This window comes from Suricata suricatta, chromosome 14, assembly GCF_006229205.1.
Source record: "Suricata suricatta isolate VVHF042 chromosome 14, meerkat_22Aug2017_6uvM2_HiC, whole genome shotgun sequence".
In the NCBI taxonomy this organism is placed as follows: domain Eukaryota; kingdom Metazoa; phylum Chordata; class Mammalia; order Carnivora; family Herpestidae; genus Suricata; species Suricata suricatta.
In genome coordinates, this window is record NC_043713.1 from 88,971,931 (window position 1) to 88,987,047 (window position 15,117).

At 54.3% G+C, this 15,117-nt stretch overlaps 2 protein-coding genes across 2 annotated transcripts in view; one reads left to right on the forward strand and one right to left on the reverse strand.

Annotated features, from left to right (window-relative positions):
* Window positions 1-7,597, reverse strand: part of LOC115277519 — a 43,094-nt gene extending 35,497 nt beyond the window's left edge. The window contains 5 exon segments of the mRNA XM_029921641.1: window positions 4,062-4,292; window positions 4,462-4,557; window positions 5,720-5,911; window positions 6,725-6,777; window positions 7,585-7,597. Coding sequence (XP_029777501.1) covers window positions 4,062-4,292; window positions 4,462-4,557; window positions 5,720-5,911; window positions 6,725-6,777; window positions 7,585-7,597 — 585 coding nt within the window.
* Window positions 7,598-9,796: 2,199 nt separating this feature from the next.
* The window catches only part of P2RX2 (purinergic receptor P2X 2), an 8,430-nt gene continuing 3,109 nt past the window's right edge, over window positions 9,797-15,117 (forward strand). Inside the window, exons 1-2 of the mRNA XM_029921642.1 lie at window positions 9,797-9,916; window positions 11,892-11,973. Of these exons, the coding sequence (XP_029777502.1) occupies window positions 9,797-9,916; window positions 11,892-11,973 (202 nt within the window). The remainder of the gene's footprint in view (window positions 9,917-11,891; window positions 11,974-15,117) is intronic.

Genomic DNA, 15,117 nt, shown 5'->3' on the forward strand with positions numbered 1-15,117 from the left:
GTGAAATGGGCCCAGCTGCGGGGCGGAGGCCCGGGGACCAGGCAGCGGCCTCGGGCCTCTCTGCTCGTTTGCTCATGGCAGGCACCTGCGGGCTCGCGCGTGCGCACCAGGCACCCCCTGGGTATGGAGCCGGGTCTCTGCCTGTGGAGCTCGTCCACACCAGAGCCACCTGGACAGGCTTCAAGGCGGAGAGATCCCAACCCCGAGAATCCCTCCAAGCTGGCGGCAGTCAGTCCCCTCCAGCCTGTCCTCCCGATGGAGCCCCTTGCCTCTCCAGCCATCAAGGCTCCCCTCCCTGGGTCTTTGTAGGATGATTCACTAAGATTCAGCAGCTCACCGGCCCCGCGTGGTGCTGGAAAAGTAGTGCACTTGCTTCTAGATTGGCCTTGGGCGAGGTGGGGAGGGGTACATGCGCCCAGGTGTGAATTAAGTCTCTGGACAGGGCCGATCCCGGGCCCCATGCAGCCTCCTGCTGTGACCGGGCCCCTTCCTACAGCCGCCGCATTCTGGGTCCCAGGCTGCTGCACCTGCGCAACCTGCACATGCGCCGTCCGCCCCTTGCCAGCACATCTTGGACCCGGGGGCACCCCGTCCTGTGGAGATCCCGGTCCACCGCAACACTCCTGAATGGCCCACGCTGGGACCGTCTTTCTGAGACGGCACATTGAACCTGGCGCCAGTCAGTCCCCAGGTAGACCCCCTGCCCAGTAGGGCCCCCGGCCTCTTCAGTAAGGGAGCCTCCTGGGTCCCTCTGAAGGGCAGCCCAACCGTCCCCCTCGACCTTGGCCCAAGCACGCAGACTGCTCCGGCTCTTGCTTCAGGTCGACATGCGCAGTCCTGTGGGATCCTGCTTGGATTGAGCAGATGCCGAGTACCTCTGGGAGCAGCTCTCAGGCCCAGGTTCTGCAGTCAGCCATGCCTTTGAGGCCCAGGTCTCGCCGGACCTGCCGCACCTGCTCAGTCGCCCGGGGTCTGCACCACCTGCACATGCGCAGTTGGCTCACTGTCTGTGGGCTTCCAGCTGCACTTGGCGCCAAAGTGGCTGCCAGACCTCCTTGCGGTGGTCCCTGGGGGGATGCTGCCCTGAGGCCCGGTCTCTACCTACGTTTCCCTGTTTCAGGCCCAGGCTCCCCTCGGCCAAGCAGCCCACTTGTTCTCAGCCAGGCTCTGGGTACACCTTGTCATAAATGGCATTTACATGTTACCTATTTTTTTTGCACACGGGCCTCCAAATGCAAGCCTACCTCTGGTGCTCAGAGAAATCTCTTCCAGACCTTCGAGAAAAAGGAACTTATCGTTTGGATGATATAATTTAGGAGCTATGTTCGGCTTCTAGAATGACAGGTGTGGAAAACAGTGACTTCAGTCAGGAATGAGGTCTTCCTGTGAATCTGGCACGAGCAGTGGGACAGTCAGGACTGTCACCACCGTCTGTCCTGACGTGCATCTCCCTGACGGCTGACACATTGTAGGCACTTCTCCGCTGCCTGAGGATCTCTCTGGTCAAATGTCTGTGCAAGTCTTTCGCCTGCTTTTTAACTGGGTTGTTTAGTAACTGTTAGCTTCCAAGAGTGTTTTATATATTCTGGATAGAAGCCCTTTGTTAGATATCCTCAATCCTTTAACAGTTTCTATCCTAGGGGCGCCTGGCCGGCTTAGTCAGTGGGGCACACACCCCTCGATCTAAGGGTCTTGAGTTTGAGCCCCATGTTGGGCATAGAGATTACAATAATATAATAAAATAATAGAAAGTATAAAATATAATATTAACATAATAAAAAATATAATATAGAAAACATAAAATAATGAAAGAAAAAGTAGGAGCACCTGTGTGGCTCAGTCCATTAGGAGTCGGACTCTTGATTTCTGTCCAGGTCATGATTTTGTGGCATGAGTCTGAGCCCCACATCAGGCTCTGCACTGACCGTCTTGAGCCTGCTTGGGCTTCTCTCTCTCCCTCTCTTCTTCCCCCTCTCAAAAATAAATAGATAAACATTTCTTTAAAGAGCATGTGTTTTCTGCAAGTTTTAATAAGATAAAATTATTAAAAATAGTACATGTGGTAGAATAAAAGTTCTTAATTTCAGTGGCTTATCTACTTTTTCTCTTAAGAGTGATTTTTGGTCATATGTAAGAACTCTTTGTTGATTCCAAAGTCAAGAAAATATCCTATTTTTCTTCTAAATGCTTTATATGTTACGTTTTACATTTGCATCCATTCTTTTTTTTTTTCCACTGTACTTTACGGCTTACCTTCCGTATTCTCATTATTAGGATAGGAGCGATGGCTTCTAACTTTCTCTAAAAGATCATCTTAGTGCAGGCTAAGGAGGAGTGGGGAGAGGGAGGGAAGAGAAGAAAGAGAAGAAGAGGGAGGAAGTGGAGGAGGAGGGGGAGAAGGGGGAGGGGAGAAGGAGGGAGGCGACGGGGAGGAAGGAAGGAAAGTAGTTTTAAAAATTTTTTCAGTGTTTTATTTATTTTTGATACAGAGAGAGACAGAGCCTGAGAGGGGGAGGGGCAGAGAGAGAAGGAGACACAGAACCGGAAGCAGGCCCCAGGCTCTGAGCTAGCTGTCAGCACAGAGCCTGACGCGGGGCTTGAACCCACAAACGTGAGATCTGACCTGAGCCAAATCGGAGGCTTAACCGACTGAGCCACCCAGGCACCCCGGAATGAAATTAGTTTTAACGGGGCCCAGAAACGAAGCCCAGTGCCAGCAGGCATGGGTAACGGGAGCCTCAGAAGCCAGTTCTGCAGGAGAGTCGCCAAGGCCCTGCACTTTGGGAGCGCCGAGAAGCCGCTGGTGGGAACAGGTTCTCAGTTAGGCAGCGTGTCTGCCCCAAGCGCAGCCGCAGGGCCTGGCGCCCCGGGGAGGACCAGGAGTGACCCGGGGAAGCGGGCACTCTCCCAGGGAGTCCTCAGCTCCGCTCTGTTCCCGTGCGTGTGTCTCACATCTGGCAGCAAGGCTTAGGGGAGCCTTTTCAGTTTGGGACATCGACAGATTCTTTCTACTTGTGAGGACAAGATGCACTTGTGTGTGGGGAGGGCCTGTCGCATTTTAAATGCTCCCGCTCCGGCCCTTTCCCTTCCAGGCAAGACTCGATCTCTGACTGGACACCCATTCCGAGGAAGGCCAGCTGGTGGTACCCCAGCTCAAAAGAGGTGGCACTGAAGGACCAAACTGACTCCATGACAGGCTTCAAATAAGCCTCAGAAGCTAGAAGGCCTAAGTTTCTGTTTCCCCAGGTGAGACTCAGCAGCAGGGAAGGGAAAACAACGCATGTGTTGCCCAAGCAGGTCCCACCCCCAGCCCGGGCCAATCATTAAATGCCCGGTTCCCGCTGTTTTAGGGAGCCCGCTTAGTTTTAAATTAGCCAATCACCCTGCGCCAGCCAACCTCTGCCTACGTGGCACCCAATCATCCCGTAATCCCTACCCCTCACCCCATCCCTCCCCCACCGTAATAAAAGCCCTGCTCTCAGCACAGATCCACCGGTCCCGTGAAGTCCAGGAGGCCGGGCTTAGGCCTGAATAAACACCCTTTGCTTTTGCATTCGTGACTCGGATTCCCGGTGGTCTTTGGGGGAATCCACCATCTCGGCATAACAGCATGTGCTCAAAAATGTGGTTCTTAACCGTGAGAGCAGAGACCCCTTTCTAATCAGAAAGAAGTTATGGATTCCAGCATCAGACCTGCACTTAAGCACCTACACATCATTGCTCCCCCCAAAGCCCATCTCCAGTTGCCCCCTCCCCACCTCTCACCCCCTCATCTCTGAAGCCCCTTCTTCCAGCCCCTCCCTCTGTCCCCAGCGCCCCCCCCCTTCGTCTGCCCACTTCCCGCGTGCCCTCCACTGTCTCCAGGGCCCTGTGTGTGTCCTGTGCCCTGGGAGGCTGACCTCGGGCCGCACCACAACCACACTTCCAGGTGCCCTTCAGCTGTCACAAGGAAAGAGAGGCTCTGGTGAGGCCCTCCCTCAGGCTTCCGGCTCCGAGCCCCCGACCCCCACGCTGGGAACCGCAGCGTTCTGCCCAGCGGGCTCTCTCCCAGGCGGCGGCACCTGTTCCCTGCTGACGCCCCGGTGGACCTGCCTGGGACCTAGTTCCTTTTCGGAGGCCACCTCCCCCCCCCGCTGCTCAAAGAAGTGGACGTGGAGGCCCGTGTCCCGACGGACGGGGCGGGTCTGGAGGATCCCATCCCCTCGGTGCGGGACCTCCGCCGTCCAGGCCTCCGGGCTCCGCGCGGCGCCTCCACCCCCGGCGGCGGGGTCTCGCCGAGCCAGGATCCCGCTCTGGGCGGTGCAGGTGGCGCTGACCACTCGCTGGGCCAGTCCTCGTGGTTGGTGCAGTGGCTCCCATTGGGCTGGGGACACAGAACCTAAGCCGGCACTCAACCCCCCCCCCCCATGGCTCGGCTTCCGGCTCCCCTTGCGCCCAGGCCTACACTGCAGGAAGACGGGCCTGGGCCTGCGTCATCTGGTCGGAGTCGTCGTAGCTGCTGGTGACACAGCAGCCACTCCGGCATTCCGAGTGCTGGGAGCAGGCGTGGTTGTTCCACTGCCGGCAAGGGACCCGGTTCTCTCAACTGCGAGCCTGCCCCCCGGCTCGGAGAGAGACCCCTGCCCCCCGTGCCCCTCCTGGCACGGGAGAGAGACCCCGTTCCCTCCACCTGCCCCCCCAACATGGGAGAGAAACCCGTTCTCTCCGCCAGCCCCCTGCCCCTCGGCAGGTAATTCTGGGTAGCGGTGCCTTCCCGCCCTCCCCGCCCCCAGCGCCAGCCCCCCATGGGGACCCCTCGTGCCAGGCCTGCGGTGGAGGAAGCCGGTGTGCGTGGTGCAGAACCTCTGCGGTCCCAGGCTGCGGGGGAAGGGGCTCCGCGCTCCAGGTGACCCTCACAAGCCGCGCCCGTCCCTGCAGACCCAGCGCCCAGTAGGGCTTCTCGACTTAGGAACACCCTCCCCTTCATTCTGCTTCCCTTCATGGTTCCCAGAATGCGGGCGCCTGGGGGGCTCAGTCTGTTGAGCGTCCGGCTTCGGCTCAGGTCATGATCTCGAAGTTCGTGGGTTCAAGCCCCGCATCGGGCTCTGTGCTGACAGCTCGGAGCCTGGAGCAGCTTCACATTCTGTGTCTCCCCCTCTCTCTGACCCTCCCTTGCTCACACTGTCTCTCTCTGTCTCTCAAAAATAAATAAAAAATCATTTAAAAATTAAAAAAAAAAAAAAGGTTCCCAGAATGTTCCAGACCTGGTGGGGCCGATGGCCCGGGGAGCCAGCGGAAAGGGAGGGGAGGAGAACTAACGTGGTCGGTTGTGTTGCGGGCCACGCGGACGGGGGTAAACCGAGGCACGGAGGACAAGGAAGGAGCAGCGGAGCAGGGAGGGAAGAGGGCCTCGGACTCCCTCGTGGCTCTCACAGGCTCGGCGGGAGGCCGGGGTCACGGAACCCGGCCTCGCCCACGGCCTCGCCCGGCCCACCAAGGCCACCTGCTCTGGAGGCCTTGATCCGAGTTATCAAGCTTCTGGTTGCAACACTCCTTCGCAAACTCAACCCATTACTGAGGCCCCAGAGCTGGTGTTGATGCGGGTCCTTCCTACCACGGGCACTAACTCAGAGCTTTACGTCCGCGTGTAAACTTACCTAAAAATAGGAACCCCATCCCATGTTAGCATGCAGCAGCTCATGAAAAACAGGTATAGTTTCCAAAGTGAAACAGAACGTACTGAGGACAGGGTGGTGCCATCGGGCACCTGGCTGCCCGGCCTGTGACCGTCATGGTCAGGGACCCTGCGGGCTGCGGGAGCCAGCGTCAGCCCTCCTGGGGGCCCAAGCGTCGGGGTACCTTCCTTTCCAGGGAGCCCAGCCAGGATTCGTGGGGGGCCCCCGGGAGCACTGGGAGTGGGGCCCCGCCTCAGCTTCGGGGGAGGGGGAGGTGCTTACCTTATACCAACCACGGGCTCTCGTGCCTCCGGGCCGCGGACGCGCATAGCAGGGAGCAGCAGGGCCCGGGTCTGTGCGTGCCCAGATGGCCGTCCCCGCCCCCCCAGCACCTGCGTGGGTGCCAGCTTCCTTCCCCCTTCCCAGGCTTTCTCTTGCAAAACAGATTTTTAAAAATTAACACGTTATTTTCTGGAGCATTTTTAGGGTTACAGGAAAGTAGTGCAGAAAGTACAGAGTTCCCATACAGCCCCTTCCCACGCTGTTTCCGTTATTAACTCGGACACTGGCTACAGTCGGTCAGCTGACATTATTACATTCCGGGTTCCCGGGTTCACCACTGGCGCAGACCGCTCCGTGGGTTGGACAAATGCCACTACGTTAGCACACAGTATTTTCACTGTCCTAAATCCCTGCGCTGCACCTGCTCAGCCTTGCCCATGAACCCCGGCAACCGCGGACCATCTTCAGTCTCCTAGCTGTGCCTTCTCCCCAGTGCCCTAGAGTCGGAACCACACAAGACGCAGCCTTCCCAGACTGGGTTCCTTCACCCACTGAGGCCCACGGCAGAGGCCTCTACGTGTCTTCCTGGCTTGATAACAAATCTCTTTTTATCGCCGAGTGGAAAATGAATTTTCAACCCCCCTCTCCCCAGGGAAGGATCATGGCCTCTCTGAGTTGAACAGGAGCCTCTCTGCTTGACGTCAGGGAGCGCCCCTGGGGTATGTGACCCTCCTGTGAGTCCAGCTCCTGTCTCCCCCGAGGCAGGCAGTGGAGTCGGGAGCCCACACCCTGCGGTTGGGGGGCAGGCGCCGCAGCCCCCAGGCACGGTGCGTCTCCCACCCTGGAAGGGGAGGGTCACCGGGAGTCCCGAGTCGGCCTCAGATCCGAGCCTGAGCTGCCCCTGGCCACGTGCGGGGTGTTTGGCTCATTGCATGGCTGTTCATAAAGCTGATGGTTTGGCCTCCAATTTTGCCCCAGTTCTTTTATCCTTTTTAAAAAATATTTATTTATTTTGAGAGAGTGAGGGGGGGAGGGACAGAGAGAGAGAGAAAATCCCAAACAGCCTCCGCATCAGCAGCACAGAGCCTGTTGCGGAGTGCGAACCCCCAAACCACAAGCTCATGACCTGAGCAGAAATCAGGAGTCAGACGCTTAACCGACTGAGCCATCCAGACGCCTCTCTTTTATCTTTTAAATCGGAGTGATGGAGTACCTAGGTGGTTCTGTTCTCTCTCTCCCTATCCCCCCCCCCACCCCAGAGAGAGGGTGAGGGCGAGAGGGAGAGAGAGAATCCCAAGCAGGTCCACACCATCAGCACAGAGTCTGACGGGGATCTCTAACTCACAAACCTCGAGATCAGGGTCTGAGCCACAGCACCCGAGCTGAGGCTGGACACTTAACCAACTGAGCCACCCAGGCGCCCCCACAACCATTTTTAAGGAAAACAATTCAGAGGCATTTAGTGCGTTCTTAACAGTGCGCAACCACCAATTCTACCTGGTTCTAGAACATTCCATCATCCCACAGGACAAGCTGGAGTCCTGTCGTAGAGCCCTCCTCCAGTCTGTCTTCCTGCTCCCGTGGCTGTGCTCCGCTCAGGACTGCCCGCTCCCAGCCCGGGGCCCACAAGTCTCAGACTCGGACCTACCTTCCGTTTCCATCTCGGGTGCTGCAGGTCCTTGGGGAGACAGCTGAGCCTTTCTGGGACCTCGCTGCCCCATCTGTGATGTCAGCGGTGGGTTCCCGCTGTCCCATCTCGTGTCCCCTGAACCTCTGGTTTCCAGACAATTCCAGTGAAGACATGCTCATCTCGCCCCTTTGTTCTTTACTGGGATCACTTGTCCCGAAAATCACAGCACACATCACCTGAGTTTTCTGTAATTTTATACTTAAATTTATCTGCAATAAATTTAAGATATCTCATAAGTCACAAAAGCATTGCTAGACCATTTTGTTCAAAAGTTTTGCTAATTGGTTTCAAAGGAGAGGCACTAGCATGAACTCAGAGCCCTACTCTGATCTGCAGCCACCGAAGAATGACAAGGACACGGAAGAGAAGAGCAGAGGGGAAGCCGCCGGGCACGGCACAAACAGCGCCCGTGCTCTTTCACTTTGGACTTTTAGGAAAGCGCTTCGAAGTCTATTTCAGCAAGTGTGTGCTAGTGGCGTTGAGGTAATTTCCCCTCAAAAGAATCAGCTGGCAAAGTCAGGACACACCTGTGCTGCGTGTGAAATGTGAGCCGTGGGCTCCCGGCACGTGGCCCAGCACGGTGGGGGGAGGGGGCAGTGCGAGCAAGGACTTCCGGGGTGGCCTCTGTGGTTCGGGGGGCCACTGAGGCCGCCTGCCTGGCGGCTCCCACCAACACCTCCCGGACCCCCAGGCCCCGGAGGTCACTGAACTTTCAGGAATATTCAGAAACAGCTCTCAGGAGGTGGCCGAGTAGCTCCATGATGCAATCCAAGACCCACGTCTAGTGAACATACAAACAGACAATGGCCAGACCGTCTTTGAAAGTGAGACTCTGGGGCGCCTGGGGGCTCAGTCGGTTGAGCATCCAGCGTCAGCTCAGGTCATGATCTCGTGGTTTGTGGGTCTGAGCCCCACGTCAGGCTCTGTGCTGCCAGCTAGCTCAGAGCCTGAAGCCTGTCTTTGGATTCTGTGTGTCCCTCTCTCTCTGCCCCTCCCCTGCTCACACTGTCTCTCTCTCTCAAAAATAAATAAAAAACATTTTAAAAAAAGTGGAACTGGGTCCCCAGGCCACAGCAGCCAATCCGGAAGCCAACTGCAATCTCTCAGCTGGCCCTCGGGGACCAGCGCTGGGCCAGCAGCTGCAGCATCCCTGACTCAGGCCAGCCTGTGAGGCCAAATATGCCCCTAAGCAATCACGTGGGACATCGTACCGTCCACAACGCTGCACAACAAACACCTCGAGCAGCATGGGTTAAACCACACACATTTGTTCCTCACGCCTGGGAGGCTGGAGGTCCAGATGGGGGGGGGGGGCTGTCCCTTCCGGGGCCCCTCTCCTGGGGTGTGGACACTTCCCCCTGGGTCCCATTCTACTGACCACTATTCTCCTGATCTGTAAGCTCCATGAGCCAGCACCCAAGGGACGGTGGAAGGGCTGTAGGAACTCTTTTTTTTATATATATAAAAATTTGTTTTTGAGACAGACAGATCGAGAGGGAAGCAGGGAGGGGCAGAGAGAGGGGGAGACTCTGAGGCTCCAGGCTCCGCGCTGACAGCAGAGAGCCTGACACAGGGCTCAAAGTCACGAACCACAAGATCATGACCTGAGCCAAAGTCAGACACTCAACCGACTGAACCACCCAGGCACCCCTGGGGGACCCGTGTCTGTCCCGTCACTGCTGGCTGAGGCTCTCAGATGCCCCAAGCACATATTCTGGAGGAACGACACTAGACAGTGGAGTCGGACAAGCATTCTCAAAGATAACTGGACAGACCCACAGCCACCGTATCAATCCTGAAAGTCTTGCTTCCATATCATATCAGATGTAAAGAATGAGTAATGTAACCATATAAAAGCTAAATTTAAATCACAATTTGAGGGGCGCCTGAGTGGCTCAGTTGGTTAAGCCTCCGATTTCGGCTCAGGTCAGATCTCACGTTCGTGGGTTTGAGCCCCACGTTGGGCTCTGTGCTGACAGCTCAGAGCCTGGAGCCTGCTTCCGGTTCTGTGTCTCCGCCTCTCTCTGACCCTCCCCTGTTCATGCTCTGTCTCTCTCTCTATCAAAAATAAAACATTAAAAAAATAAATCACAATTTGAATATTTAAGAATTTCAAACAAAAACTATGTGGTCTCAGACTTCTCATGGGCCCTTTTATGAACTGGGCCTGATGTGCCCGATCAAGCAGGCCTGCCCCACGGGACCCACAGTCCGCACGGAGCAGCTCCGGTCCGCGCCATCCACGCAGCAACACAGCAGCCAACGGGTGGGCACAGCCCAGGTGTCCAGGGTGAGGGATAAACAAAATGAGGTCCATCCGTACAATAAAATGTCATTCATCTTAAAACAGAAGGAAATTCTGACACTTTTACAGCCTGGACATGATGCTGAGTGAAATAAGTCAGTCCCAGAATGACAGACACGCAGGACCCCACTCCTAGGAAGGCCTTGGGGCAGACAGAGTTGTAGAAACAGAGGTGGATGGTGAGCGCGGGGCCGGGCGCGGTCAGCGTGGAGGGGGACAGGGCGCCAGTCTGGGAGACGAGAAGGTGCTGGAGGTGGACGGTGGCCGCAGCGGGGCAGGGTGGGGTGCTTGGTGCCCCTGAACTAGACACTTATAAATGGCTAAGATGTCATTTATCAAGTTACGTTTATTTATTAATTTTTTATTGTTTATTTTTGAGAGAGAGAGAGAGAGACAGAGCATGAGCAGTGGAGGGACAGAGAGAGAGGGAGACACAGAATCTGAAGCAGGAGTCAGGCTCTGAGCTGTCAGCACAGAGCCCGATGTGGGGCTCGAACTCACAAACTGAGAGATCAAGACCTCAGCCAAAGTCAGATGCTCAACCAATTGATTCACCCAGGCGCCCCTCTTTTTTTTTAAGTAAGTTCTGTGCCCAGTGTGGGGCTTGAACTCACAACTTCAGGATCAAGAGTCACATGTTCTACCGCCTGAGCAAGCCAGGCACTCCCACTTGGCTTCTTAATTTTCTGCCCAGCAGGCTTGCGGACACCTGTACAAACTTCACGGTACCAATCCAACAGACTCCACACTAAATGTGAGAGACTATGTATCTTCCCGTAACTGGAACCTGCCCAGGGGCCCTCGAGCTCTCCTTGCAGCTTGACGCAGACTCCTAACAACGCAGGCCAGAAATCTCATCTCAAGGAATCGATAGATTCTGGGAGAAACTTGAGATTCTAGAGCACACCTCTTCTTCCGAGAAAACGGAAGGAAAACACACGCACATATTCAGGGGACGGACGCCTGCCCTCGGCTACCAGGGCGGAGCGCTGCCTGCAAGGAAGAGGAAAGAGGAAGGTGCCGACGCTGCCCGTCTCTCTTCATCCCTGCAATCCAGGCGTCTCACCCCCACTGCCCAGGTACCTTCTTAAAAAGTCACCCTGCCTGGGACCCAAGTCATACCCCCCTGCTGACGCAAGTCTTGGCTCAAATCAGATCATTTTCTTCAACTGTCCATCACTTCTCGGCTTCTCTTCCTCCAACCCTGGGCCCCAGACTCCCCACCAGCCTGCACGCACGACTGTCCTCTTGCTCGGGCCCCCACGCCTGGGCTCGGCTCTGAGCCCGGGCCTTCCAGCCGCGTGAGCTCCCGGAGGAGCGGCTCTCTCCCAGCTCACCTACCTGACTCACGATACAACCCAGATTTTAAAATACTCTGATACTTAACCCCACCTCGTTGCAAGGTTTCATCGCCTCTGGCTGAAGCTCCCTTTGGCCCTTCTGTTAGCCGGTCCGTGTGCCAGATGTTGAGTAAGGATGTGTGCCCCTCCTGCTCGTGGGGGTCAGGCTGGTCACTGTCTCAGATACGTGTGGTGACCAGCTGCTGGCCAGTGGAAAGCCATGTACCCTGTGCTCCTGTAACCGTGACAGACAGACTAACCAGCACCTGCAGGCCCAGGGCCAGGGTCTCTGTCTCCCGCAGGCTACAGGCGACAGGGAGCAGTGGCCCATCCCAGCGCAGCACGCAGGCAGGACCCCATGGCCCTCACCCCCAGCTCCCTCCGCCCAGCCCCTGGCACCACTCATTTGCTTTCTCTCTATGGATCCGCCTGTTTGGGACATTTCATATAAATGGAAGGCACGACAGGTGGCCTCTGGAGACTAACTTCTTTCACTCAGCGCAGTGTTTCCGAGGCTCACCCGTGTTGTAACACATGGAGCATCTCCGCCGCTCCTTCCATGTCCTGCAGGACTATCCTCCATGTACGGGTGTCCCATGTGCCATGTATTCACTCGTCAGCTGATAGACATTGGGCTGTTTGCAGCCTCAGCCATCACGAATAACGCAGTGAACATTTACGTGCAGGTTTCCATGTGGACACGTGTGTGCTCATTTCACCTCTAGGTGGAATAATTGGATCCTGTGATAACTCTAGGTTCAAGTTTTGATACCCTGCCTGTGGTTTTCCAAGGTGGCTGCGCCATTTTTGTGTCCCAGCAGATGTGAGAAGGCTCTGGTTTTCCCACAGCCTTGCCAACCTTTGTCATAGCTTTCCTAGGGGTATGATTTGCGTTTCCCTCCTGACCGGTGATGTTGAGTCTTTTTTCATGTACTTACTAGCCATTTGTATATTTTCTCTGAAAAAATTTCTATTCAGATACTTTTCCATTCTTTAGATTGGTCATTTGTCATATTGTTACGGCTGCAAGAATTTTTTTTTGATACAAACCCCTTATCATATATGTGACTTGCAAATATTTTCTCTCATTCTATGGGGTGTCTGTTCGCTTTCTTGATAGTGTCCTTTTACGCACAGAAGTTTTTAATTTTGGTGAAGTCCAGTTATTCTACTTTTTCTTTTTTTTCTCATATTTTTGTCATTTAGAAGAATCCATTGCCAAATCTAACGCCACGAATGCTTACTGTCCTGTTTTCTTCCAAGAGTTTTATGGTTTTAGTTCTTACATTTACGTACTTGATGCATTTTCAGTTAGTTTTTGTATATAATGTGACATGGGGTGTCTAACTTCATTCCTGTGCATGTGGACATCCAGTTTTCCCAGAACCGTTTGTTGAAAGACTACGCCTCCCCCATTAAATTATATTATATCAAAAATCCATTAATTTACTTGTTTTCCATATTTATATATTACTTCTTAGCTCTCCACACCGTACGCCTGCACCCCTACCCTTACACCAGTGAGGAGGGGCGGACGTGCTGGGCCCACAGTGATCTCTCGTGATCACCATAGCTTTGTAGTAAGGGTTTAACTTGGGAAGTACGAGTCCTCCAACTGGCGCTTCTTTTTTTAGGTTTGTTTGTTTGCTTATTTATTTATTTAGATAGCCCATGAGCAGGTGAGGGGCAGAGAGGGGGGGAGGGAGAGAGAGAGAGAGAGAGAGAGAGAGAGAGAGAGAGAGAGAGAGAGAGAATCCCAAGCAGGCTCCATGCTGCCAGCACAGAGCCTGAAGACGAGCTCAAATTCACACAGTGAGATCCTGACCTGAGCTGAAATCAGGAGTCAGACGCTCAATGAACTGAGCCCCCCAGGTGCCCCTTGCTTTTCTTTTTCAAGATTATTTTGGCAACTCTGGTTCCCTTGCATTTCCATATGAATATTAGGATCAGTTTATCCATTTCTGCACCTAGGATTTTTATAGGAATTATGCTAAAGCTGTAGATAAATTTGGATTTAGTAATTGATTCTTAGAAATGACACCAGAAGCAACAAAATAAAAAATAGATAAACTGATCTTCATTGAAATGAAAGACTTTTGTGCATCAGAGGACATTATTACCGAGTGAAAACACAACTTGCAATGGGAGAAAACACTTGCAAATACAAGGGCCTAGTATTCAGAATATATAGAGAATTGTTAAAACCCAACAACAAAAAGGCAAACCTAATTTTAAAATTGACCAAAAACTTGAATAGACATTTATGCAAACAAGTTATCCATTTCCCCCCCTGGAACGGCAGGAACTGCCCAGAAAACAGCAGCGTTGACGCGGATGTGCAGGACTGCACTCTCAGACCCTCCTGTGTGGAACGCACAATGGTCCAGTTGCTTGGAAACCGTGTGGTGGTTCCTCAAAAAGTGAAACAGAATTCCCTTCGGAGGCAGAAACCCCGCCCCCACACCCCATAGAATTTACAATAGGTGTTCAAACAAATACTTGTAGGCAAATGTTCATAACGCACTAGTTATGAACGCCGAAAGGCGGAAACACCCAAGCCTCCATCAAAAGGCGTGGAGGGTGGGCTGTGTGACTCTTGATCTCGGGGTTGATTTCCAGCCCCATGCTGGGCGTAGAGAGTACTTAAAAAAAAAAAAGGATGAATAAATCGTGGATAATTAACCTTTCAGTGGAATATTATTCTTTCATCAAAAGGAATTAAATACGGACACATGCTTCAACCTGGATGGGCCTTGGAAACGTCATGCCAAGTGAGAGAAGGCAGACACAAAACAAGAAATACTGTGTGATTCCATTATATGAAATGCTCAAAACAGATAAACCCACGGAGACAGAACGCAGATTGGGGGTTGCCAGTGTAGGAGGAGGGGAAACAGATGTTCTCCGGGGATGATAAACGTGTTTTGGAAGTAGATAACGGTGGTGGCAGAATGCTGTGAATGTCCTAAATTTCACTGAATTGCTCATTAGACAATTGTGTATTCAAATGGTTACTTAAAGGGGCACCTGGTTGGCTTAGCCTGTTAAGCATAGGACTTCGGGTCATGATCTCTCCATTGGTGAGTTCGAGCCCCACATCAGGCTCTCTGCTGTCAGCGCAGAGCCTGATTCAGATCCTCTGTGCCCCCACGCCCCTCTCCTGCTTGTTCTCTCTCTCAAAATAAATAAATAAACTGTAAAAAAAAAAAGGTTAATTAGATGCTAAATGAATTTCACCTAAATAAAGGTGTAAGAACGTGTCATTCTGTGAAATACTATGATGTCCGGGATTTGCTCCAAAATAATGGAATGGGATAAAGTTATAAAAAGGTTAAAAAACCCCACAACTTCGGCTTGCAAAGAAAGCAGAAATGGAATGGAAGTGGATAAACGCAGTTAGGAGCCTAAGCCAAAGTCCCGGACGGACGCGAGGGCTGGGCGATTGGACGGAGGAGGGGTGAGAGCTGACGGCCCAGGGCGCGCCCGCAGCGCCCCCGCAGCGCCCCCGCGCAAAGCGGCAGTTTGGGCGAAGAGGATCCAGGCTTGTGTGAACCGGCGGGGCGGGGACGGGGGATGGGAGCAGGGGGTCTTTGCGGCGCTGCGGAGACTCCGGGACCGCCCTCTGGAAGTCCCCTCCCGGGACACGCAGTCCCCACAGTGCTCTAAGTCAGGGCACTGGGCACAGGGACAGCCCCCCGGGCTTGGTGCGCACCGCCAGGAGGTGCCAGGAGGCCTGCGGAGCCTCGCCGGGTCTTCCTCCCGCGTCTCCACAATGTCCCCGCGGCTCCGTGTCCTCCCCAGGGACGTGCGGGCCCCGGGCCCACCTGGGGACACCTCTCAGGTGCA